At 31.3% G+C, this 27,875-nt stretch overlaps 1 protein-coding gene across 6 annotated transcripts in view; it reads left to right on the top strand.

Annotated features, from left to right (window-relative positions):
• LOC118199919 (uncharacterized) overlaps positions 1-27,875 on the top strand; it is a 99,267-nt gene that overhangs the window by 51,770 nt on the left and 19,622 nt on the right. For 3 of the 6 annotated variants that reach the window (XM_035371796.2, XM_035371800.2, XM_035371797.2), the window contains 7 exons: positions 27-214; positions 3,591-3,671; positions 6,806-6,886; positions 12,022-12,179; positions 16,292-16,580; positions 21,657-21,916; positions 27,053-27,176. In XM_035371796.2, coding sequence (XP_035227687.1) covers positions 27-214; positions 3,591-3,671; positions 6,806-6,886; positions 12,022-12,179; positions 16,292-16,580; positions 21,657-21,916; positions 27,053-27,176 — 1,181 coding nt within the window. The remainder of the gene's footprint in view (positions 1-26; positions 215-3,590; positions 3,672-6,805; positions 6,887-12,021; positions 12,180-16,291; positions 16,581-21,656; positions 21,917-27,052; positions 27,177-27,875) is intronic. The other 3 variants (XM_035371798.2, XM_035371799.2, XM_035371801.2) reach the window with 3 other exon arrangements.

A 27,875-nucleotide genomic window follows, 5' to 3' on the forward strand; every position in this document is an offset into this window, starting at 1 on the left:
TTGAATATTAAAATCATATATAATAGCTTTGCAAGAACAGGAAAATGCCTGGCCATGTTTTGAATGCAATCAGAGGTTTTCAACTTCAGTGGATCTGCAGAAGCATTTGAATCAGCACGATGAAGAAAATGTGAATGCGGGTGGTCCGAAAACTAGGACTAGAACTCGAGCACGTTCAAAATTAGCAAAGAAATCTCATGCAGCTCGTCTAAGGGTAAACTGTGTTTGTTTATAAAATTTAGTTATTATCTTTCATAATAATTTATATTAAAAGAAATGTATTTTCTGTGTTCATTAAAAATTAATTTCATGTTTAAAATTGCATATTAGATACTTGAATATTTATCAAAATATAATTTATGAGTATCAGATATTTCATAACTGTACTTTTCAGAAATTGTGGGCAGGTAAAGTAGGACATTAGAAAATAATTGGATGTAGTTGTAGCATAAATAGCAATTTTCTCCTATAAATACCATTCTTAAAAATTATCTAGTTATTCAGCATCAAGCAGATTATCTAAAGTTAGATTATATAATGATAATAATTATTTTTCATTCTTTTGGAAGTGTTTTTTTTATGTCTTTTCATTAGAGAACTTTCATTTATAATCTGAAGGCATATGATAATATAAAAGTTGAGGAATTTTCTAGGTAATAAATTCTTATGTATTTGATAATTTGCCAATGGCTCTCAAATCTGATCACTGTCTACACGTTCCTTCACATTTTCATCTACAAAGTTATAGAACTGAATTTTTCTACCAATCTCCCAGTGCCAGCAAAGCTATGAAACAGTAACTGGTAGCAACTAACACATCTAAATACCCGTGAATGAAAGTGAATCCCCTATCCCCATGGATGTTGGTGCAGTGCAGTAAAAGATGTTTAATGTTGTTGGGATAATAATTGTATTTGATTTTTAAAAGCATAGTATGTATGTATGTTTGCATAATAACAGCCATATTATTTGCAGCTAGAAATATTGCATTGCGATTGTTTATCTGATTTTAGATCCATGTTATGGCCATTTTTACGCTGTTTTTTTTCAGCTGTATGATTCCGTATTGTTGGAAATAATATATGGCATCCTTTACCGTTTGACAAAGAATCTCAGATTTGAATTATTTTTTCCTAAAATTAAATGTCCAATAACCTTCTTGAAGAGAAGTATGCAGGGATACCGGAGATCATTACACTGTTAAGTACAGTAAAATCGCCAGTCAGAGGTATGGGTATTTTCATTTGTGACATAATACTTGAATAGCCATTATGTTTGCGTTTCTGGAAACATAAATGGATTTTTTTTAATATTGTGAAACCAGTATCCATTATTATGGATTCAGCAACAAAATTTGTAATGAAACTATGATGAAGTAATTCATTTAAAAAAAATATATATAAATACCGTCTCATGAAAAGGGACATCTATAAACTATTTTCTGTTTCTTAAATCAGAAGATTACCTAGAACATCATCATTATGTGGATATTTTAGAGACTGGAGAACAAGGATATCCAGTAGCTGTGTAGATATGCTCATAGGTGCATATGCAGTAAAAGAAATGTAGGCTTTAGGCTAAACCACAATAAAATTGATTCCTTGAAATCCTCGTTTTCTATAATTTTAATCCTAAAACTTTGTATGTGTGTCTCTTCTTGTAAACTCTGTGTCTTGTACTGTTAAATTTAGAAAGCTCAAAAATCCTTTTAAAATGACTTGCACATTGTCAGCTTCTCCTATTAATATACATAATATTTTTATTATATTTTTCATAATTAATTAAACAACATTAGATTTTAGTTTGGAAATCAGTTGTAAACTTTTGACTATAGCACATAGATTGATTGACCACAGCTTATGAATCACTGGCTTTTTGACATGCAGTATAATTCTGCATGCATGGCCATTTGATCTAAGGAAAATATTTTGAGTTCTTACTTTTTTTTTTTTTTTTGTGTGTGTGTGTGTGTGTGTGTGTGTGTATGGCATCATTGGCAGTCTGCAATAATGATAGCAATGTCAGCTGGAAACACATTTTGGACCTAGATCTTGAGTGATTAAAAATTTTTTTTTAACTTGAACAATCATCGTCTAGATTCTGCTGTTGAAGTTTTATAGTGATCACAATGGGTTTTCATTCCCAAGGGGAAATAATGTTGTGTTTTTGCTTACAAAATTTAGAAATTAGAAATTCAGCAGTGAAAACATTTCATTCTAGATCAGCAATATCATCTTTAGAGATCAGATAGCATCTTTAGAAAATACAGACCTGCTGTTTTTTTTTTATTTTTTTTTTACATCAGAATTATGTGCAGGAAGTTTCTTCATGTGAGATTTGTAACGGACTTGTCTTGAACAGATCTTTTCACCTTTGGCTTTTTGACTGTGCTGTTAGGTTCAAGAAATGTTTTGCAATGTCCATCATGAGAAAAATGTTCTTTGAGCTATCACAGACATTTAGATCTGTTGACTGAAAGTCTTTCCAAAAATAATATTATTTCACTTTGCAAGTGGGATATAATAAGAACATTTCCCCTTTAAAAATTTTAATGCTTTTATTCATTTTTAAATTTAAACATAATTGACTGAGATGATGTAATAAAAAACCTGAATTATTTTCTCAATCTTTTTAAAACCTGAATGATTCACACAAGACATTATATTTTTAAGTTGATTATTTATTCGATCCGTATGGTATTTAATATGTATGGATATTGCTCAGCCATAAAAGTTAAAAAATGGTAAGCAGAAATAAGATTTTAAGCTCCTTTTTTCTTCATCCCTTTCCTAATTCTAATGCTTTACTGAATGTTTATATTTAAGTGTTTGGAAGTCGATCATTTAATTAAAAATGTATAACAAGACTTCTAATCTAATTCTCTAGTTAAAATATTTACACCAGAGGGAGAGGTTTTTCTTTTCTGGTATTATCTTGATTTTAAATTCTTGTTCATCAGTGGTGTTATTAAAATATCATGTAAGTGATCATACTGCATTGGATTAGTTTGATATCTTCCTGCTGGTTGAATTTATGGAAGATTTCATGCATCATATTTCTGTTATATTTGTGAAATGGAACAGAGTTCAGTGGTTCAGTTCGCTGAAAGCACAGAACACTCACAATTCATCCTGGATTTGTTTTCTGGTGGCTAAATGGGTTAACTACATGGAATTTTCACATTTATTTTTATTATAATGGAAATGCAAGCAAGATTCCTGAAAAAAGTATTTCTCAGTGGCAACTTATAGGCTGAGCCCATGAATATTAACTAACTCATTCCTTAGTCGTTCTGTTTCGATTTTCAAGATTGTTTCTGATCATGCAGGATTCGTCTTTTTGTTAAGTGGGAAAGAACTGAATGCAAAAGTAGCCTTTATCAAGTTTTTGGCTAACATTTTTGAATCTAAAATTTTAAAAGGATATTGCAAACATCCTATTAAACTTTTAATTCTCAGGAAAGTGAAATATTGTTATGACATATCTTAATATGAAGCTGTTAGTAAAGGATGGTTTAAATTAAAATTTATTTAAAAAGAAAAATTAAGATGATTAAATTCAGGATTAATAAAAAATCGAATATTTTACAGACGTCATTGGGAAATTCTGCTGATTGCACTGAAGGTACTCTTATGAGGAAAGCCAGAGGCAGACCTCCTAAGAAGTATAAGGTACATTTCAAAGTTTGCTCATCCTAATAATTTGGCTTTAAGCAGAGTTTATGGATTTTCTGGTTCAGTAAAATTGGCTTTAGAATTTTTTGTCTTCCTTCTGTTATGTTGATTTCAAGCCCTTTCAAAGCTTTAATTCTTTATTTTGAAAAGTGTGCATGTAATTTTATTTCTTAGTTAGAAATTATGCATTCTGTAAAGAGGTGGTTTTATTTTTCACCTTATATGTGTTATATTATCATGAAGTTAAGTTCCCATAAACAAAAACAATGTTGTAATATTGCAATCTTCTCTGCTGTTTATTATATATATATATATATATATAATATTTGCGTAAAACAGCATTTAATAAGGAAAATAATTAAATTTCATTCCTTAGATGTAAAATCTTTGTTCATGTAGAATTTTAATATAGCAAAAGACTCCTTTGTGGAAAACATAATTTTTGAGAAAAAAATAAATTCTGGATCATGAAAAATTTAGCAGGGGAATTAACCTTTTTTTTTAAAAAAAAATATATAATGTTAAGTTATTGGTGGTGTTTCTGTCAAATTTTAAGGGGGGGAGGGGAAAGAAGGCTTAACCAAAATACAATATCTGCATAACTGTGTCTCATCATAAAATGGTTAGTTCTTTACACAGATTGGCCATTGCTCACGGCACAGAAGTTTGTATAAGCATGTGCTAGGATAAGGATTTCTTCGTCCTACTGAAGATCATTTATTAACTTGAAGAAAGCAATAATTATAAAGCTGCTGTGAGGCACTGATATGCTAGGACATTTTTAGTTTGTTACCCTATAATGTAAATGAAAAGTGGATAGTAATCATCTAAGCAAATCAAAATTTTCTATATATTAATATGATGTGTAACTGCTTCTGGTGGCACTACATGTGGATATTGGTTCTGGCACAGACTAATTACAAGCATCATGAGATGCTGCTCTGTGGCATTAGCGGCTGTGTATTGTGTATATGTTCAGCAATTTCATGTGTTTTGCAAGATAGTTTTATTGAACATTCTAACGTATTTAGGTGAGGCTAAGAAATTATTATGACACATAGTAGATATTCTCTTGAGACATCTCCCATATGTGGAAGGATGTTATCATGCTAGAAAATAGCTTTTGACACTTACAACAATATTGGCTATGTAAACAGCTTACAGATTGTTGTATTATCAGGCCATTATGTATATTTTTTGGGAAGGGTTTCTAAAGATGATCAGGTATCATAAACTATATCTTCCAAATTGTTCACATCTGATAAGATGGGTATGTTACTCCATGATGACATATGGTGAGCAGTACTGGCCAGGTTTATGCACAAATTCTTTGGTTATCCATGCTAACTGACAGCCATGATTCTTTCTTGCGGGGTAGCTTCCTTCTATTGCAGATTCTGTATCATGCAATCTTACCAAGGAAATATCATCCTACAGCCATTATAGGCCTCATGACATTTATGGAAGTCCTACTGGTACCAGTGATGACAGTAGTAGTGATTGTGTCATAGCTCCAGTTCTTGAGTTGAGTGATGACATACTTTTGTTAAGAGATGTAATATGCAAGTTTTTTTTTATGCATAGGACTTATGCAAGTTTTGTGTAGGACTGCAAGTTTTGTATTGGACGTAATGGCTTAAAACGCATTAATGAGTTCAGAAATTTTGAAGTTTATCTCTTAGAGCTTTATGCCACAGTAGTACGTCATGATTCATTAATTAGGAAGCACATGCTTAGAAGATTGTTCTATGTGTTGAAGTTCATCGTATAAAAAGTGCAGCCACTCAGTTTTATTTGACCATTTCTGATTGATTGGCAGGAAAAAAGCATCAAGTAAATAGGTTATCATAAAGGATTACAAATAAACTGAAATGTAAACTTATCTGTGCATGTTTAAAATGGGCAATAAGATTTGCATTAATATATGCAGTGCTTTAGTGATATGTCTATTTATTATAATAAGGTAATTTATATGCTGCAGCTGAATGTTTTTGTCGACTTTCGAAACTTATTTGTATTTTTGGTATATTTGAAGTGTATTGACTATAAAAAGGTAAAAAATTCTTGATGTCTGGCAGTGTATGTGATTGTATTTGATGCTTATTAAAATAATGGGGAATTTGATGCAAAATAAGTTTCTGATATGTGCTTTTGTATGAGAAGTGATCAAAGATTTTCTTTCATCATTATTGAAATCGGGTGTATCGTTTATTATTTTGCCCATAACTAGTATGAAATTCAAAACTAAGCCATACTATGTCAGTAAGATTAACATCAAGATTCCCACTTAATCATACCTGGCACTGTTGATAGTACCACTGAGAAGACTGCTATATTACCATTCAATAAAACTTTTATGAAATTTTAACAGGAACATGCAAATGTGTGTAATGTCTTAAGCTTATTATATAATAGGGTATACTGTTATTTGATTTCTACATCATTGAATAATGGTTAGAAATCTTCTGCACTGTGATCAATATTTTCAGTTTGTAATACTTTATTGCATATCTATGCCGAAAGCTGTACATTCGGAAATCCAAGAAATATAAACCAATAACAAAACTTACCATTGTAAACCAATGGTGTTACCAACGTAAACCAGAATTTAAGTTGGTGATCATGCAACTTTCTTATTAATTTTACAGCATATGCAGTTTTTTAATAATTGCTTTATATCAAATATTTGATGCTTCAGATGTTAAGATGTTAGTCACTTTTTGACTTCATAGTTTGAATATGCCATTATTGACTGAAGTAGATGGTGGGTTTGAGAAGTTTTGCTGTAACTTGTAAATTCACTTCTAATGCTTTTTGTAAGACTTTCTATATTAAGAATAGCAGGTTCTCAAATAGTTAAAATGCTTATGAAAAGCTGAGTGAAGATTATGCAAGTCATGGAAGTGTGTAAATAACTGTTTATTAATTAACACATTAAGTTGTATTTTACTGCATTTATAATCTGGGGAATAAAGTAAATGAATTCTATAATTTCAAAAAGTAGAAGCTAGTCTAAGTAAATTATTTTAATATACCAATGTGCTAGCACATATTGCTTGAGTACTGTTGAGTAAAATTAGTTTAGGAAAGAGATGTAGTAAACCTGTTATAACTCACCTCGTCCTTCTCAGGTCTCTTTGGGATCACTGGAGGAGGCAACTACTCTGCCCACCTCTAAACGACCCAGAGGTCGACCACCAAAAAAGATTAAGGTACAATTAACGTATCTAATCTATTCATGTCTCACCAGTGGGGCATTGTTTATGATTTTTTTCCGATTTTACTGCGATTATCTTTAAAAAAGTTTACATTTTATGATAAAATGTTTTGGTATGTTTCATGGTTGCAAAGTACATAACTATCAGAAAATGCTGCAGTAATTTTGTAAAATTATCTCATTTGATCTAAAAAAAAATAATTGTTAATAATTATAATAAATTTTGAGTGATTAATCTTAAAAATGCGCTTAATGTATTTTATTAAATCTACCTTTTTGATTGATGTAAAAACCTTAATTGATAGTATGTTTAACTTCATCAAAAATATCACTATATACACACTTAGATATGTATGTAATAATTAATTAAGTTAAATTGTAGTCGTACAGGCAGTTGTCTGAATTTAAAACTAAGAAAAAAAGGAAATTTTAATCATTAAATAAAGTGAAAAGTTTGAAGTCTCTCTTAACATTTTTCCCGTTTTGAAAAGCCATCTTACATTTTTTCATTTTATATATATATATATATGCACACACATTCAAGCTAATTAAAGAACATGCAAGATGAAATTTCTAATTTTAAGTTTCCTATTGAATATGATTATTCAATACACTTCTGTTATCGGGACTGGATTCAGAAATCTATTTATGGATATATATGCTTGTGTATGCATGTATCTATGTGTATACACAGATACACACATACATACATACACACGTGCATTTCTGAATCCAATTCCGATAACAGAAGAGTACTGATTATTCTCCGTTCCTAAAAATAGTAGCATGTTTGTAATAAATCATTCTGGACTGTATAATAAGTTAATCCATGCCACATGATGCTTGTGTAATGCTAATGATGCAGGTAGTATTTAACTATTAAAATTAATGAAAATCTTTAGCAGCTGTCAAAATTATATCAAACTAAAATTGAATCAGTCTTAACCTAATCTTCTAATTGGAATCTGCACATTCTTATCTCATTTGATGTTCTGCCTTTTACATTTCTTCCACAAAAATTAATTGTTATGTAGGCATAAATATAGTCAAGAATATGCATTTTGAGCTGTATATTTTATGTTCATGTGCTTGTTGACATTGGAAAAAAGTTTAATCAGCCACAAAGGTAGCTTACATCTTTATGCACTGCAGCTCTGTCATCATGCATGTACTTCATTCACCACTAAAAATATTTAGTATTACTCACCTACACATGCACAACACATATTTTATATTTAGTAATGGATTATTGAGTATATTATCTCCCGACATAAGGTTAGTAGAATTGTAATAGAATGAAGTAACTTGAAGCATTGAAAATTGAATTTAGAAAATTTTTTTAAGGGAACTTCAATGTGCATAATGAAAGATTGAATGGGAACTATTGAAAATGAAAACGTTGAAATGGAAACTTTTAATAATGAAAAATTAATCAATAAATCAAGTAATTATTGTCAATGATTGGAAATTGGTTGACTTTTCAGGGGGTCTAAATTCAATTTTTAATGCTTCAAGTTACTTCATTCTACTACAGTTCTGCTAACCGTGTCTCAGTAGATAATTTATTTACTAATGGATTATTGAGGATATTATTATTTTATTAATTTGCAGCTATCTCACAAGTATATTTATTAACATATTTATTTCAAATTTTGATATATATATATATGGTATATTATATATAGAGAAAAGATTATTTTATTAATTATGCACCAATTACTGCTACAAAAAATGTAAGTGAGCAGAAACTGTAAAAATTTTAAAATCTACTCCTTGAGAAAGGCTAAAAAAGAGAAGGGAAGAAATTAAAAATGGGGTGGAAAGAAAGAGATGGAGTGATTGTGATGAGTTGTAGTTCATCATGGATCATATTGCAACGATCATTATCTTTCTACATTTCTAGATGAATTTATTTAATTTTGAAGAGGGAATTTTTTTCATAAAATTTGAAGCAAATACGGAATAATTTACAAATTCATAACCTGAAATCTTTGTACATACAGCAAATTCTGAATCAGAGGCTTTAACATTAATAAATTAGCTTGAAAAATTAAAAAATAATAAGTTCTTTCCTTAATTATGATTTAAAAATTTCAGATATTCGAATTACTGTAATATTATATTTTACTGTTTGGAAAACTTTAAATAAAAGAAATGTTTGCATTTTTGGTTTAAAAAATCTCACAAGAGGTGTTCAACATTGGCTTTCCATGCAGTATGTTATTTTTTTTACTGTTTCGCTATGTTATTTGTATACATTTTTATTAAATAGGATAACAATCAAGTAGTTTTAATGTGTTTTGACAGGCTTGAAATAAGTTCTAACAAAAAATATATTTTGCCAGTTTTAGAGAAGATTTTATTTTTAGAGATAAATTTAATTTGACAGTGAATTAAAGTTATAATTTGTGTTTTCTTTGTCGGGAAAGGGTATCTATTCTTGCTGTGTATTGTTATATATTTTAAATACATGTTATATTCAGTCTATATATATATAAACAGAGGCTAACTTAGTAATGAATAGATCTTTTGTTGTTATGTATATAATACTGTAGAGTCATTAGGTTAATTGGAAGCAGAAAAGATGAAAAATATGCATCCGCCTTCGCCGGGAATTGAACCACGGACCTCTGGAATACAGGCCCAGCGTGCTACCGTTATACCACGAAGGCACGCTAGGAACGTGAGATAAATACCTTATAATGCAGCGTATTTTACTTTTTATTATTTAGTATTGCTAGGAAAAAGAATAAGATGAAAATGATGTATACATACCATTCAAAAATGCGGTTTTGAATAGCTTTTTCTTATGTTTTAATATGAGACTTGTGAATGAAACATTTGTGCCATATAGTCTAGGTATAGGATTTCATTAATATTTGAAAGTGTTTGTCTTTTAACATTAAATAAAAAAAAAGGGAAGGCTGCTTCACTTGCCTTAATTGTTCTGTGGCAGTTCTGCCTTTAATTTGACCATTATTTTTGTGAATGGGGAGGGGGCATTCCTTTTCATTAACCCCTTAAGGACCAGCGGCAGGACCAGCTTTCTCCCAAACTAAGCGCAGTCACTGGAGCGGACCCGCTGAAACGGATCGTCGGCACTGGCCCACACATTTTCAGTAGTTAAGCCTAATTTTACAAAAAAAAGTATGAAATTAGCATTTTGATATTATGACTTAAATTTTTTAAGTTGTGTATTTAATGTACATGTTTTTAATGTGTATTAATATAAAAATATCACATTAATAGGAATAAACTGGCAAAATACTAAAATCATAACTATACACACATAAATAAATATTATAAACATGAAAAATATTATAAACAGCAAGTACAAATACGAAATTTAATAATAATAATAATAATAATAATTAAAAAAAACTAAAGAATTGCCTGTAGGTAACTAAATTCCATTTAAAAATTCTGCTGTGTGTGAAATAATTCAAAACGAGGATCGACACGTAGTCCTACATTGCATATCTTGCACTCAAAATACGGTGTTTGCTTTCGCTTTTCTTTAGTTTTAGCGCACACAAGGCATCTTCACCTACTTTTATTACCTTTTCCATCAATGTAAATTTTTGGAAATTGTCTTCCAGTTAGAAGAAAAGGTGGAATGTCCAGTGATTTTGAGCAAATTTTTAAGTTTTTAAGTAAGTCTTTTAGCCATGGCAAACGGAATGAAACTGAATATAACTCCAATACATGTCTCAAAACTTCTTCAAAAGACACTTAGAAATATTTCATCCTCAAACCCTGTGTGACATTAGGTTTATATTAGAAAACTTCTTGTTTTTCAAAATTGAAAACAGTGTCTATGATGACTGGAAAAGTGACCAAGAAAAGACCCCCACTGGCGAGATATCCATTGCTGTTCACATCAATATATGCATTATATGTAAAGTAAATACATTATATACCAAAATATAATGCCTGTGTCATTATGTATAATGACCATTCAAGGCATTATATATAATGACCTATTAAATCAAGTAAGAAAAACAAAAATGCTGGCTCTTTCCTGAGAAATGCGAGCGAGTAAAACGCATTACGTGTCGAGAAAGCTGATAGCCTTTCCCTTTCTGTAATAATGTCGTAATGTTACTTTTTAATTAACCAAGAAAGCTTATGTTAAGTTTCAAAATAAATTGAAAAACAAACAAAAAAAAAAAAAAAAAAAAATCTGTGCCCCTTTAATTAACGGGTTATAACTCCTATTATGTCCATTTTATGTTGTTGACATCTTCTAGTATTATAAATTTGAATAGTTTTGAATTTATTTTGAATAATTAAGGTGAAAATAATGAACTTTAAATGCCTTGATACAATGCAAAAATATTTTTTTTCAAAGCTTAGTACTGAAGAGCAGTGCTTCAGCATATTTATAACAAGCAGCATTTGATAGACAGAAAATACACAGTCTATCATCTTAGATAAAAATGCATAAATATATGCTCTTTTAGATTAAACAGTGTCCATGATGTTAGTTGATGTTAAGATTTTTTCATTGGCTGAACAAATCTTCAGAACTACTTTTTTGAGAAAAATGTTAAAGCATTTGAGGTATGTTTGGTTTTGTGAAAAATCATATTATTATCTTTCACTAATAGTTCTAATTGTGAGTAAGTTCTAATAGTACAAATCTCTTATTCTATGCATTTTTATATGAAACTGATATTTAGTTACCATGTTTTTTAATAGTCTTAAAATTTTATTTTAAATTCAAATTTATTGCTTTGCTTAAATTTGAATTTGCGGCTTCCAATCTCTAAGAATGAAATATATTATTCTGAATGTGATAAAAATCTCAAACATCATGTGAATATATATAAATAGCTCATTGTGGGGATCTTGTATGTTTAAGTACAGTTACATATTGTTTGATGAGAAAGTAAAATGTTTGCATCAGTTTTTCTTAGTATGTTACGTATTTGAAAAAGTGCAAATAGTCAGGTGGGGGAATTTTTCTTACCAAGAGTTATCCTTGAATGGACATTTTAGTTTGAGGAAAAATTATGATACTAATAATAAGTTTCATTTCAATCTTTTAAATTTTTTAAAAATATGTGTTGTGTGCTTGTTGTGTAATTATAGTACATATATTTAATATAGGTGCTCTTTTACTTTCAGATACCTTCTAAGCAAGAAGAGTATAAATGTGATATTTGCCACAAAAGCTTTCCTCGTAACTATAGCTTGCAAAGGCATTTAATTATGCATACGGGAGAGAAAAAATATAAATGTCCTATCTGTGACATTAAATTTAGTCATGTGTATAATCGGAATAGGTAAGTAGTTTAGGAATATAATGTAAGAGAAAATTAAGTTTTTTAAGTTTAAACAAACTTCAAAAACTGCATGTTCACGATTGTTTTAAATATTATGGTTGAAAATAGAGCACTTGTAAATTTTTACATCTTTTCTGATTGATTACTGTATTTGCTTGTATATTTTTACTTCCTTGTATAAAGTAAAGGAAGTAATGTAATTGTGAAAATTTTCAGGTGTCATATTTCAATGAAAATGTCTATTTTGACCGCTATCACATGCTGTTGAATGATCTTTTTGCATGACATCTGTACGTAAGGACAGAATAAAATGCTCTTTTCCCAAAAATAGGTTGCAAAAAGAATTTAAAATGGATTTAGAAGAGATTTTTTTTATGACGTCTGTACGTATCTCGCATGACTCAAAATTGAGTAGCCTCAAAGCCTTGAAATTTTGTATATAGAGTTGCTATAACATGAAGTTGTGCACCTCCATTTTTTGTTGCAATCAGTCAGACCAAAATATATATACCCACTCTCGGCTTCATAAGTTCAATTTTTTTTATTCTTATATGTTGGTAAGTTTTGTATTTTTTGCTTCAAAAATGGTTGAATTATGTTGTTTTTATCTTCTGGTTAAGGTTTTTATGGCTTTAGTTAATCTGCATGCAATAGTTCTTGAATTATCCACAATTTAAAAGTTGTTTAAGTGCGTCTAAGCCTAATATATATATATATATATATATATATATTTTTTTACCATACCAGCCATATTTGCTTACATTTGAAACTTAGCAGAATAGTGAAACACCTTCAGTGTCTTTTGCCGAGTGGGACCAAAAATAATAATGCTCCAAAAAGTAAACTTTTTTGCTCCAAAACGTTTTTGCTTTCTTCCTCACTGAACGAATTTCTTGTTTTTGCTTTAACCCAAACAGGCAAATTGCCCAGAAGGCCTATATTTTGGCATTATGCGTCAATTCACTGCTGAAATTGTTGAAAATAAAATAGTCATGTGATCTCTGCCGATCACGCGTGTGTAGTCCCCTGGTTTCATTTTCCTGGCAGGGCTTGTTAGAAATGTTTATGTAAATAAATATTTAGAACTCGGAAGGTGATAGATATTTTTTGCTAACTGGGTTAGTTTATTCTTTTTCTCGAATTACTTGATTAATTATACTTGGATTATATTTCAGTCTAATATGTTTATGTATGAGATGTGTTGTGAGTAAAAATAAGAAAAACTTGGACGACATGGTCTTCATGCGAGACTCGCATTTATTCTTTAGGGTGATATAATAATATTATTATTTTTGTGATACTGCTGTTGAATCGAATTTTATGGTTTAAGTGTGAAGAACGGGATATTTAATAAATAAAGATAAGACACAAAACATTAAAATAAAGCCCCTTTGGGCATAATATGAAATCTGAAAACTTTCAGGTTTTTTCTTTTTATACTTTTCAATTTTTAAAAAGAATATTTTAAGGTTTTATGTAATTTTGCTTTGTTGTGAAGTGAATTAATTGAATGAGAAATACATTCTTAGACAAAAACAATGACACACTAAGAAAGAGCTATCCGAATGGGACGAAAATCGGTAGAAGTGATGTACATGTATCGAAAAACAAATGATTACAGTTTGAGAAAAATTGGATGATTTATTGAGGTGATAGAGCTTCACAAAGTGAAAAAGTCAGTAACACGTTTGTCCACCTCTGCCCCTTATGCAAGCAGTTATTTGGCTTGGAATCGATTGATAGAGGCTGCGGATGTCCTCCTGAGGAATATCGTGCCAAATTCTGTCCAACTGGCATGTTAGATTGTGAACATTCCGAGCTGGTTGGAGGGCTTGCTTATAATGCTCCAAACTTGCTCAATAAGAGAGAGATCCGGCGATCTTGCTGGCCAAGGTAATGTTCGGCAAGCAGTAGAAACATGTGCAGTGCGGGGACGGGCATTATCTTGCTGAAACACAACGGGCCTTAGAACTTCAACGACATACTGCTGTGCTATAAGGTTGCGATGGATGACAGCCAAAGGGGTTCTACTATGAAATGAAATGGCACCCCAGACCATCCCTCCTGGTTGTCGGCCTGTCTGCCAGAAGACAGTCAGGTTGGTATCACGCCGCTATGCGGGGCGTCTCCAGACTCGCCTTCACTGGTCATCAGGGCTCAGTTCAAAGCGGGACTCATCATTGAAGACTGTTCTGCTCCAGTCAGTGACATTCCAGTGTGAATGATCCCGACACCACTGCAAACGGGCTTGATGTTGTACAGAGGTCAATGGTAGTCGGCGCAATTGGCGCCGTGACCTCAGTCTTTTTTCTGTGAGCCGTCTATGAATGGTTCTTGCGGTCACTGAAGCACTAGTTGCATGTACAGTCGATGATAATGATGCATCTGGGCTGTGAATGCCACTCTGACGATTGCTCAGTCTTCACGTTCTGTCATTTCTTTAGGTCTACCGCCTCGTTCTTGATGCTGTGTGCAGCCATGGTTCACCCATTCCTGCCAACATCGTCTAATAGTGGCATCGCTCCTGCTCAAATGTCGAGCTATTCGCCTATAAGACCAACTGGCTTCTTTGAGCCCAACTACACAACCTCTCTCAAATTCTGACATCTGTGCATATCGTTCGCACACCACCTGTATGCGAGGCGTATTTACTGTCTACGGAATGAAATTCGTGAAGAGGTTATGACCTGGAATCGTAATTTCTCCTCTTAAATAACCTACCAGTTGCACAGATCATCATTACACACAGATCACAGATCAGATTAGCATTATCCAATTAAAAGTGGTCAGATGGTTTCTCATATGCAAATTAAAGAATTACATCATCTGCCCGTGAATCAAGCATTTGTGCAAACTGAATATCTGAGCGACTTTTTGCAATACAGCTAGCTTTGGATTTCATTGCTTGTCAAAATGTTTTGTTATGGCTCTGAAGTATCATTTGGCATGACTTTGAAGTGGCAAACATGACCATTTAGAAGTAAGGAGACAGTCATGAGATGTCTAAATATTTTAAGAATTTTCAAGTGGTTTCACTCATATAACCATGTGTGAATATTTCAAGATGATTGTCTACACTATGGAAACAATTTTAGAACTCTGTAATTGTTGTAAAGAGGCCTGAACTAGATCATAAATGAATAATAACTGTTTCTCAAGTTGATATCTGGCAATAATTGCCTATCATAACTAGAAATCTATTTCTTAGAAGTTAAGTTTAGAGCTTGCAATAGTGATTGGAACTGTTGTATCGTGCCAAACTGAATACAGAAGGCTTTATGAAAAAGTCTTTTTTGCCAGAAAACCAAATGTATGCATTTTACTGTTTTCGGAACAAAATGGGGATCGTTTTAATTGGTGCAAAGAATATTAGAACTCCAGTCAGTACTGATGGTCATGTGTTCTCTTTGATGATAAGTTGAAGCTTAGTTTAACATCTGATTTTAAACATGTTTACATCTCGAGGGAGTCAAGAATGCAAAATCTTTCTTCAAACATTATGGAACATGACAGTTTTGGTAATGCGAATGTGTATGGAAGACATAATGATGAAGACATTGAGCAAAATCTCATGATCTTAACCCAATAAAGAACTTATAGGAGTACCTTAGAAAAGCAGGTGCATGAAGGCATCCATCTCCTACAGAGGTAAAATACCCCAAAGACTGAATTTCTGAATGAATGAAATTTAATTCCTCGAACTGCAGTTAACAAAGTTTTTGTTGGCAGGAAAAGCCATTGTGAAATGTGTGTGCGAATCAAGAGAGATCACATTTCGTATTAAAATCACGAACCTTAATTTTTTCCTGAGCTATTCTTTTTTACCCCACTGAACCCTCCTTATAACATGTTAACATCATTTTTATTGATTCATGCAACAGTTTTATATAATACCCAATTTCTTAATATTTGTCCTTTATGTTTATGTGTTATGATGCTGAGTATCATTCCACATAAATTTATATAGGTCACAGTTTCTGAAAAATCCACGATTTCGTGCATGTAGGGATAATTTCGGGCATGAATATATTTTGGAATTAGTGTGTTGTTAATATTTCATTTCTTTTTGTGTATATATTTGTACGTTTAAATGAAATATTAATGGTTTTCAGGCATGTGCGTCGTCATAAACGAGATGATGACTTGCAGGCAGTAAAGCCGGTGAAATCCTTATTTAAAAAAAAACAAGGGGCTGAGTGGGTTTGTACTCACTGTGGTCTCACATTTGATAATTCTAGTGTTCTTAATCTTCATACCTTGACTCATGCTGCTGAAAATGTGGCTTTCAATGAGGAACATGCATTCTTAGAAGGTAATCTTGGTACTGAGGATGGATTTGAAGGAAGTGATGAAAGCAAACTAGGTAGTGATGAGTTGCACAAATGTCCCGAATGCACACAGGTAAGCTGATTTGGATGCCATTAAAATGCAATAATTTTCTAAATAATAATTTATGAAACAATCTTCTAAATTGTCATTAAATTTTAACTAATTTACTTTTGTAATAAAAAAGTTTGAATGAAAAATTAAAATGTATATTCATGTTTGACATATAAAAATAGCAAAGTGTATATTTCATCAGTGCTGGTTGAAAACTTTTATTGTGTATTATTGTACAGTGTGAGAAAAAAAAAAAAAAAAAGAAAGACAGTTCTATATTTCCTGTTCTACTGAGCCGATTGACGACATTCAACATGCGTTTTTCACGTCTCGAAATCACGCCTTATGATATATATTAGATTTATATATAGCTTTGTTCCAATATAGGTATTTCGACAAAAAATCGGACTTTTTCTGAAATGACATGCCATTTTCCCCCCTATATTTCGATTTTACGTTTCATATTATGCCAAACTATCAGTTTTGTAAAAATTGCTCAAGTAGTTTTTAAACAATCGGCTCTCAAAATTTTAGCTCCTCGATGTTAATTGAATTTGATATATATTTACTAATATCTCTTTTTTATTACTTACTTGAAGTTACTTGATCCCTTCTTACAGAATTTGAAATTTAGGTTCATTCCAAATAAAATTTGCCCATTTTTTATGATTTATTTTTAAAATTTGTATTTCTAAATAATTTTTTTAAATTATAACCTATAATATTTTACCATCATCATAAAGTAGATTTATTTTAGAAATAAATTATTAAATTTTACAAAATTTAATATTTAGTCATAATTTGAGTTGTAGAATCGAAATAGGGAAAAAAATTGGTATGTCATTTCAGAAAAAGTCTGATTTTCTGTCAAAACACCTATATTAGAGCTGTGCTATATATAAATCTAATACATAGCCTAAATCATGCTTTTGAGACATGAAAAACACAAGTTGAATTTTTCAACTGGCACAGTAGAACGGAAGATATAGAACTGCCCCCGTTCTTTTTGTGCAGTTTACATTGTTTGTGCCAGTATTCTTTATACCAAATTTTTGTTCCAATTCTGAAATGCTGCAGCTTTCCCTAAACATGTTGTAAGCTTTTAAATTTAAAATCTATAATGCTGAAAACTCTATGTATTATTTGAATTAAGTCCTTTCATGAATTATCATCAGTCTACTGTGTAGGATCTCTGAAATCTCCATATTAACCTGAAATTCATTTATTTTACTCATAATCTGTACAATTGTTAGGTTTTTTTTTGGGGGGGGGAGGTTGGAAAACCATCACAATGTGTTTTTAAAGTACATTTTATTCTTTGTTAAGAGTAAGGCTTAAAAAAATTGCAATATCTTTCTTAATTTTTTTTCACACATTTTCTAATTTCAGTGTACTAGTGAAATATCTTTCATATGATTTAGTTTTTTATGCCTTTTGCCCCCATTCTTTTCTGTTCATCAAAACCTTGCTTTTGTAACAGTGCATTATTGAGATAAAATAAGAAAAAGGCCTACTTCATGCTTTTGCCACAATGCAAGGAAGAATTTTATTATCTAAAATATAATGAAATATTACAGGTTTCAGAGTTACAGAGAATAAAACTAAAGAATTGAAGTCAAAATAGATAGGAGGGAGTCCTATAACATTATGATGTTGCTCCCATATTTAAACGTGCTTCTTGTAATCCTCTCAGAAATAGTGTTTATTAAACATCTGCTCCAGTATAGTGGTTAAGTCCTAGAGAGGTTGGCCTGTAGTGGAAGAGCCTCAGGTTATGGTGGGTAATTTTGTTCATGCCTATATTTTGAGTTCAGCTATATCATTTGTATCAGTTTTATTTGACAGCATGCCTAAAAATAAGCCTTTAGATGATTTACACTTTCCCCTCATTTAATATCTTGAACATACCTACTCATTTGATATGTTTGATGTTTCCATGATGTCTTTGCATCATTATAACTGATAGCTTTACTCTTATATAGACTGAGGTGCATTTCGTTTTGCAGAAATTTCTTACATCGAATGATTGAAATATAGGTTTCATATAAAATCATGCTCTATTCATATAGGATTTGTTTTTTTTTGGGGGGGGGAGAGGATCACTCATAATTATGATGGTCTCCAAAAGAGAAGTGCTTTATATATTTAAATATTTGCTTTCTCATAGTATTGGTTATTTACTGGGTTATCTGACATTCCTCCTTTTTTTTTTTTTTTTTTTAATTTTATCGTCTGAAAATCAAAAACATAAAATTATGTGAATAATTTATGAAGTATGTGATTATAGTAAGAATGTAACAAAGGGAAAGTAGACATTGATATACTATATGTCACTATTAAAATTTAAATCATTAAAGAAAAAAATCCTACATTTTAATAAGATTACATAGTAATATTAACATTCATTCGTATAATTTAACAATATCTAATAATATATCTTCATTTCTGTTTTCCTGTAACTTGAATTTTGCTCATTTGTATTGCTTGTTTCCACTGCTTCTTAGGGTTCATATCATTCATAAATAAATAGAGAAGGTGAATGTGCAGCTGACTCAAATTATGGACTGAATATCAGTTCATGTTTGCTTATCTGTGATCAGTCAGTCTTGTATTAAGATGGCATAAACATAGAAGGGAAAGGTTTGACGTGGCCTTTGCAGGAGTGTTTGTTAGTAAAATGAAAACAGTCGGTTATTTTAAATATTCATATCATTTTCCACTTCCTTAAATGCTAGGGGAAACATGCTACCATATGTTAAAATTATATTGGTTATTACGGTAAAGTCTGATGATCTGTAGTATTAATGACTTTTTTATTGCACGGTTTTAATTGTTCTAGTTTGTAATTTTCATGTTATTTATTATCTGGCAAAAGGTTTTGCCATTGATTGCAGTAGTTGTCAGCATCAGTAATAATTTTTTGAAAGGATCATCAATAAATATTTCTACAGCTTATTTGTTTTGCTGCCAGGATCGTTTTTGGTAAATTGATGATTGTTATGTTAGTAAAAAATTCATAGTGTTAAAATTGAAGTATGTGATAGCATCATGTTAAATTCATAATATTTTTTTATATATTTTCTATTGATACTGCATGATATGAAATATATGCACTCCAGTTATTAGAAATAAGTATTTCTGTAATCAGTATATATGTAATAAGATGACTTAGAGTAAGTTGCAACAGATTGGCAATGGTTCTCTGCATTATAGCCTGGGGAGACTTTACAGCATAGTTAGAAAGATGACATTGGAAGAAAAGACTTGTAGACAGATGTAGCCAAATTGAATATAACTTCTGTTGGTGAATACAAACTAATTATCAAAAGCATATCTTTCATCACACATGATCATGGTCGCAATACGCACCCCACAATTTTATACGGAGTATCACATTTTAGATAATAGTATAGTTACCGGCATGACGAAGCAAATGAAGCGAAGTAGCATCTTGACTGCAGGAGAGCTGAAGTTAAAAGTGTGCAATTATTATGGAGGCTCACCAAGAGAAGGTTTTTAGAAAAGTTTCAGTTCTCAAAAAAGTTTTGAGTTCATATTCCAAGTTAGCTGCATCATCAGCATTACGCAAGCCTTGCAAGATGGACTGATCTAGAAAGGACGCAGTCCAGAAAAGATATGAATTTTAGAATAAAAGAGAATTATGTGGTTAATTTTGATTTACATATATATATATATATATATATATATATATAATTTTTCTACAGCTTAATGCACGAAAATGACTTGGCACATTTGTGTTTTTTTTTTTTTTTTCCAAAAGATTTGTTTTGTTATTATATATATATATATATATATATATATATATATTGGTATTAAGTATATGCATGATTTTTTTTATATCGAGCAGTTCTAGATTATTTTTTGTAGCTCTAAATTATTTTATTAATTTAAAAATCTATGATAAAGATGATATGGACTATAATTTGAATAAGCAGCTTGAAACCAGAGGTTTAATGACAAGGTTTGAAAGAAAAGAATTAGTCAAAGCAAAAATTTTTTAGAATTTAAGGAAGGAGGAAAAAAGTGTTATGGGCTGTTGAGACCATACACTGAAGTGCCACTGAATTAGGGATAGAATTAGGCTTTGCAAATTTTGTTGTGTTGCACGACATTTATCATTATGTGAGGTTGTTGTGATAACTTCATTTGTAGCTAGTAGTATGGTTGTTGTTAATCAGTTGTTTCAATTGCTAGTATAGGTAAAACTTCTGATTTATTCGCCTTCAATCATGGGCAGATAGTAGGCACTCGATGCATGGGCTATTCAGTTTCCGAAATCGTCAAAATGTTAGGATTTTAAGTTTGACAGTGTCAAGAGTGTACTACGAATACATGGATGTTGGTGGTGGGAGAAAACTAGCAAGCAGGCAAATTGCAAAGGACATTTAGACTTGAATGAATGTTGTATTGTAGATAGCCAGTGAAGCTAAACATTAGCTCAAATTACTATTCATCTGAATCAGGGCACCAGTCATACACTCAGTAAATGGATTGTGCAACACTCGCTTTACCATATGGGCTTCAAAAGCTGCAGACCCACAAGAGTACCATTGCTCATTGCTTGCTATCGAGCTGCATATCTTGCCTGGGCATGAGAACATAGAGAATGGACTCTAGAGAACTGGAAACGAGTACCATGTAGTGATACCAACGGGAGCCTGGATCATGAAGCTCATGAAGCGATGGATTTTGTATGCCAGGATTGAACTATGCAAGGCCATGATAGGTCAATCATAGTCTGGGTTGTTTTCTTGTGGCAGCATATATTTCTGCCAACATATTTAATCTGTGTCTCGTTGTGTAGCAGCCATTATCAAGGCCAGAGGAAGGCCAGCTCATTATTGATTTGCTATCCCTAATTCAGTGACACTCCAGTGTATATGAATTGTTTATGTATATCAGATTACTTTAGTATATCAGTATATTATTACTGAGTATCAGATTACTTAGTTATTAATTTTTAATGCTTCTCATATTATTTTTAAGTGTAATATGTTACTTAATCAGACTATTAAATATTTGTAATTTGATTTTTATATTTTTTCTAATGGATTCCCTTTTTTAAAAAAAAAATAGGAATTCTCAAGCAGAAGAGATTTAATTGAACATGCGAGTGTGCATGGCAAGATTGGCAAGCAGCGTTGCTATAGAGGCATCATCAATCCTATGAAACCTTTTAAATGCAACTTATGTTATAAATCCTTTGCTTCAGATGAGCGTTTAATTAGGCATTATCTTGTTCATGGAAGTGAAGAATCAAAACCGTTGCAGTGTGACACTTGTTTCAAGCGGTTTTTGAATAATTCTGCTTTAGCTTGTCATATAAAAGTTCATAGGTTTGTATTAGTATTATATCTATGTAATATTTTATTGCTATCTAAAATCTTAAAGAATATTGCTTGTTCATTTAATTTATTATACACATGTACAAATATATAAAATGAAAGCTGTGACATGATAGAAAAATGCGCAAGTCTTTTCAGTTGATGATTTTATTAATAAAAAGGCAGTCATAGACATTACAGTCAGTTCTTTATTTCAAGTATATTATAATAAACAGAACGCAAATTTCTGAATTTAGTACAAAGGGCTAATGCATATTTTAATCGAAAGTTTAAAATGCATGTAATTGCTTACCAAGACGTAGAAGAAGATTTAGCTTTGAAGCCAGAAGTTAAAATTCCAAAATTAGCCTTCTCTGCAGAGGGCCAGCAGGCAACATTATAAAAGCATAATTTTATTGTGAAGTTTAAGATCTTTCTGCATATGTATGAATATGCAGAAAGCATATCATGAATATTTCATGAAAGCTTTTTTTCAACAGATATTTTTGCTGAGTGCTTTATTTATTTATGTAGCCTAAATATAGTAATTATTCAGTATCGAAAAGGGATACAACCTACATGGTAACTGCATAATCTGAAGGAAAGGAAGGAGCAGTTCTTAAAGTCGATGTATGATGCTCATTAATATTTCAGTAATGTCATAGTGAATTTGAGATTTAATTTATAAAATGAACTCACTATTTTATTTTTTTTTCTCCTTAGCATGATATGTACAGCTACAAGTTTAAAAACATGTCTTATTTATATATCATTCATATATATATATATATATAATATAATCGAAATAGAAATTGAAAAGCTAATAAGTAATGATATGTAAGACCTATTTGGTCTTAAAAATTTTTGCACAAAATGCTGCAAAAATATGAAATAATAGGAAGAAACATTGTAGCGAGTTTGCTAAAAAGTTACCAGGAGCTGTAGCTTCACGAAATAGTTCAACGCAGTATTACTAAAATATTAACATAGAAGAAAATTTTTGAAAGAATTATTTGGAAAAATTATTAACATGGAGAAAAGAAGAAAAGACTGCTTACACGTGAAAGAAAACTGTTTAAAATCAATGTTGGAAAACTTTTTAGCTCCTGGTAACTTTTTAGCAAACTCGCTACAATGTTTCTTCCTATTATATATATATATATATATTTCAGTGGTTGAGTAGATAAAACTTCTTAGAACTGATAATTTTTCTTATAGTTAATTTCCAAATGAGCAATCTATTTTTATGACTTTATTAAGCTTTCTGTTCTTCTTCCTTAAAATTGCAACTCTATTAAAGAAGTTAATTATTATTACATTAGAGTTGAATAAAATTTTAAAATCTCAAATATGTCTGAATGGACCATTCAAGAATGTAGTAGTATCTGACATACTGAGAAGTCTTAGAACAGCCTATCAACATGTGGACAGGCATTCTGATGCTGAAATACCCTGCAGAAATGGATTGAATGAAGGATATGTGCATTCAATATGATGCTGGATAATGCAGTCTCACAGATGCCATTCATTTCTATAATGCCTAACACATATTTAAAATAACCCAGTCCACAGCTTTTAAGGAAATTATTTCAGCGTTTTTATTTTTCAGCAATATATGACACCCAATAGCTTGACTTACTTCCTGCCATTCTTATCACCTGAACAGTAGTTTCTCTTTCATCATCTGCATTTCTGGAGCTGAAGAAGAAGGTTCTATATTCAAACCTTTGAAACTAGTCCTGAAATTTACAAATATTATGCCAATTCTTGTTGTTTTAATTCCTCCAGTAATATACTTAACAATCGCTATACTCCAAAGTAAAGCAGGATTCTTTGGAAAAGATGTTTGATGCCAGCTGGCATGTCTGCCGTTGTGTTGCTGAGTCTGCTGATTGCTGCTATTTTCATAGATGGTTCTGCTCTAGGCAGTCCTGTCCTGGGCAGTACTGTCCAAAGGAATGTAAGCATGCCATGCATGGAGGAGCAGATGCTGGTGAACTGTTAAAACTGACAATGGTAACCTGTAACAGTGCTTCAGTATTATGCATGATCTATTACTATCATGCAATTGAAGTGTCATCATGTGCTGATGTAAGATTTCATGGTCCACTGCCAGGTTTGTGGACTTGTCTGGTTTTCTTGATCCCACTGTTTCCCACTAGACCAGGAGTTCTTAACTGGTGGTATGCGTACCACTGATGGTACACAAGAGAAAAAGATGTGGTACACAAAGATTCAAAGTATTTTTAACTATTAAATTCAAAAATTAAAACCCCAACATCCTGATTGAGTTTTTCTCTAGCACTAGTAAATTAATCTAGCAGTGGAGAGGTTACTATCTTTGTACAAGAGTAGTGATGGTACTAAAAGTTTTTAATTTTTGTTTAGATGGTACACGTTAGTCAAAAGGTTGAGAACCGCTGCACAAGACTGATTTTAAAAGTATGACATAAGCAGGAAAGCATGCGCAGCGTGGAGATGTTTGCATGGCAGAAGTCAGGAAAAAATTAACGTAGTTCCTCACGAAGCAGAATTTATACTGCTTATGTGCATCTGTGAATCTAAGCCGTGATTAGTTAATTTTACTTTTAGTTACCTTTTTTAAGCAATGGCATGTAATTTGTAATGATCTCAAATTTGGGAGAAAGGATAAACTTAGGGGGAGAGTATAAAATCTAGAATAATTAATTTTGAGGTCGGCAATTATCCTTTAAGGAGCCATCATATTTTGCAATGAACAGCCAGAATTTTGATGTCGTTGAATGCTGAAACGCCGATTCACTATGAGTAAGAAATTTGGCAGTCGAGTTATATTTAAAATTCAAATTTATTTCAGCAAACATGTTGCGCCTTAAACAAGTTGGCACATTATTTGTGCCTATTCCAAAAAGCTTACATTCCAGATAATTTTGCAGTAAGGAAGGAGGAACAGACAGACTGCAGTCCAGCTAGGCCAAAGCGTAGAAAGCAAATGCCTTATGTTCAGGCTGAAATCTTAATTCAGACTGATTTAGTTTTGGTTTTCAATGCATTTTGATTGGATAGTTAATATTACTGTAAAATTACTATTGGCTTAGTTTTAGTTCCATTTACATCACCAGAATTATATAAGAGTCATATGACAGAGATTAATCTAGCAGTGGAGAGAGAGGTTACTATTTTTAGGATTGAGAAGGGAAATTTACGCCACTGGTTTAACGTTTTACGTATTCTTTATTTTTCTTACATATATATGTAGCTGTAATTTTCATATTGGAAGAATACTGCAGTAGAAAAATCTTTTCAGAGTATGTATGTGTGTGTGTATATTCATTAATAGTCCTTTCCTTTTGTTTGTTATTATGTGTATATATATATATCAAAATATGAAGAAAAATGTATTACCAAATTAAACATTATTGGAACAGTGCTTTAAATTTTTAAATTCAATTCCATGAAACCCTTCTTGAAGGCTTCGTATTGCACCATGTTTTACATCACGCTTTCCTTGCTGTAACTGCTGTGCAAAATCTTTTGTGCAATCGCTGCTCGAAATTAAAACTTCTCAAGCTTAAAAATAGTACCACAACTACCTATGCATCTTCTTATCCTGAAAGTGCAAATTATGGAGGAAAAGTGATGACATGCCATCAGTAAGTTGAAAAGCAATGCAGATTCTGAGAAAAATTCTTAAACTGAAAGGTGCTGATCAGAAAAACTATCAGTAGTGTTATGAAATTGAGAATGCAGTTGAAAACTATTGCTGAACAATATAAAACAAACGCATATAGAATAGTTGTTTGTTGAGAGAAAACTTTATCAAGTGCATAATTATAAAAATATTTTTATAAAAAATTAAAAAGTGAATTTAAAAAATGCAAAAATACAGGGTGTTTATAAAGTCTCGGACCCATTTTGATGTTTAATAACTCATAAAATAATGAAGATATAAACAAACTTATTGCATTTATTTCTGGAATAACTTATATATTTTCCTTTTCAGGTTTGAATATCTTTACTTTTGTAAATATTGTCTGCGCGTGTGGTTAGTTTCAGATAATTTCATTTTCCAGTCTAAATATTTGTAATTTTCTAAATATCGTCTGCTTATTAATTGCATTTTTCTCTCTTTTGTTTTTGGCATCTTTCTGGCATTGTTAATCGCCATAATGTGCGCATATGGGGATCTGAAAACCCCCATGAATACCGTGAGGCACAAAGGGATTCCCCAAAGGTTAATGTGTGGTGTGGACTAATGACGACCGAGTCATTGGGCCTTTCTTTTTTACAGAAAAGACGGTCTCATCAGTCGTATACTTAGACATGTTGGAAAACTTCATATTTTCACAACTAGAAGAACTTTAGCCACATGTCTTTTTGCAACAAGATGGTGCACCATCTCATTGGAGTACCATTGTTTGTAGTTCTTTGAATGCCATTTTACAGGAAGATGGATTGGGCGAGGAGGTCTAGTTCCTTGGCCACCCAGATCACCTGATATAATGCGCTGTTCTTTTTTCTTTGGGGATTTGTAAAGGACAAGGTTTACAGGAGGAGAGTGTCGAATATTGATGACCTAAAAGCCTGAATTACAACCGTAATAACCTCTGTGGATGTCGACATGCTTACCGGTACCTGGCGTGAAATTGAATATCGACTTGATATTCTCTGTGCGACGAAGGGAGCACACTTGGAAGTTCATTGACAAGGGTCATGAAACTTTTTGAGTCTATCTAACCATTTATGTTATTAATTTTAATCTATCTTTATTACTTTATGAGTTATTAAACATCAAAATGGGTCCGGGACTTTATAAACGCCCTGTATTTTAATTTTGGCATTAATTTTTAATTAGTATTTCAGGATTAATTAATGAATTAATTGTTAGTTGTTAATTTATTTTGAAAATTTAAAACTGATGTTCCTATTTGCAATGCTCAAATCACCATTTGTTACAATCAGCGCTTAATACTCAAGTAGGTTTGGAATGCAAGTGATTTTAAGTGTGATAAGTGACAGATATGGTACATTATGAATTCTGAAAATTTTAACCAAGTACTTTATTTAAAATTATAGAATTTTTAAATTAAATATTCTATAATCACAACTAGAGTTTTGCATTATAATTCAGTGTCTTTATTTTATTTATTTATTTTTTTTTTTTTACAGTGAAGAAAGAAAATTTTATGAATGCCCAATTTGTAAGGCAGAATTTGATCAAATTGTGGCTTTGAAAGAACATGTACATGTTCACTGTGAAAATGGGGTTTATAAATGTCCTAATTGTCATAAGGTATGTGTCCTAATTGTTATAAGGTATTAATTTAATCGAATTATGATTGTTGGTATGTAATACATTTTATATTGTTTACACTTCAGATTAAGGAGACTAATATATAGCAATAATTCTAATTTGAAGGAATGTCTGTTACACACAAGTAGGATGTAGTTAGATTATTTTATTGTAAAACTGATTGTTAATGAGTTTAGAACCTCATACACTTGTAGTATATATGGAAGTCAAGTTTTTTTTTAAAAAACTATATTGGTTTAAATAAGCTTTACTATGTCGTTTGTCATATTTCATTGAAAGAATATCTAAAATAATTTTCTTATTTGGGCCATATAGCATATCTGTTGACTTTTATGAATTTTTTGGTAATTTTTATGATGGCGGCTCCAGTTTAAAATTGTATATCCAAAATTTTATACAAATTTGCTAATTTTCATAACAGTATCAATTTGGCCGATTTGTCTCCAAATCTCTATGGCAACCATTCTGATTACTGTTTGAATTAATTTTTTTTTTTTTTTTTTTTTTTTTTTTTTTTTTTTTTTTTTTTTGTGGTACATTGCTTTGTAATTCTGATATGCATCACCAAGTTGGGTGACTTGTATTTGGGTGATTTTAAAACCAAAAATTTGTGTGTAAAATTTTGATTTAATGATTTGTTTTTATATAATGATACTGTATTAAAATTGTTTTTCCGAA

This window comes from Stegodyphus dumicola, chromosome 5, assembly GCF_044657685.1.
Source record: "Stegodyphus dumicola isolate Sdum_Otavi_A_Nest chromosome 5, ASM4465768v1".
In the NCBI taxonomy this organism is placed as follows: domain Eukaryota; kingdom Metazoa; phylum Arthropoda; class Arachnida; order Araneae; family Eresidae; genus Stegodyphus; species Stegodyphus dumicola.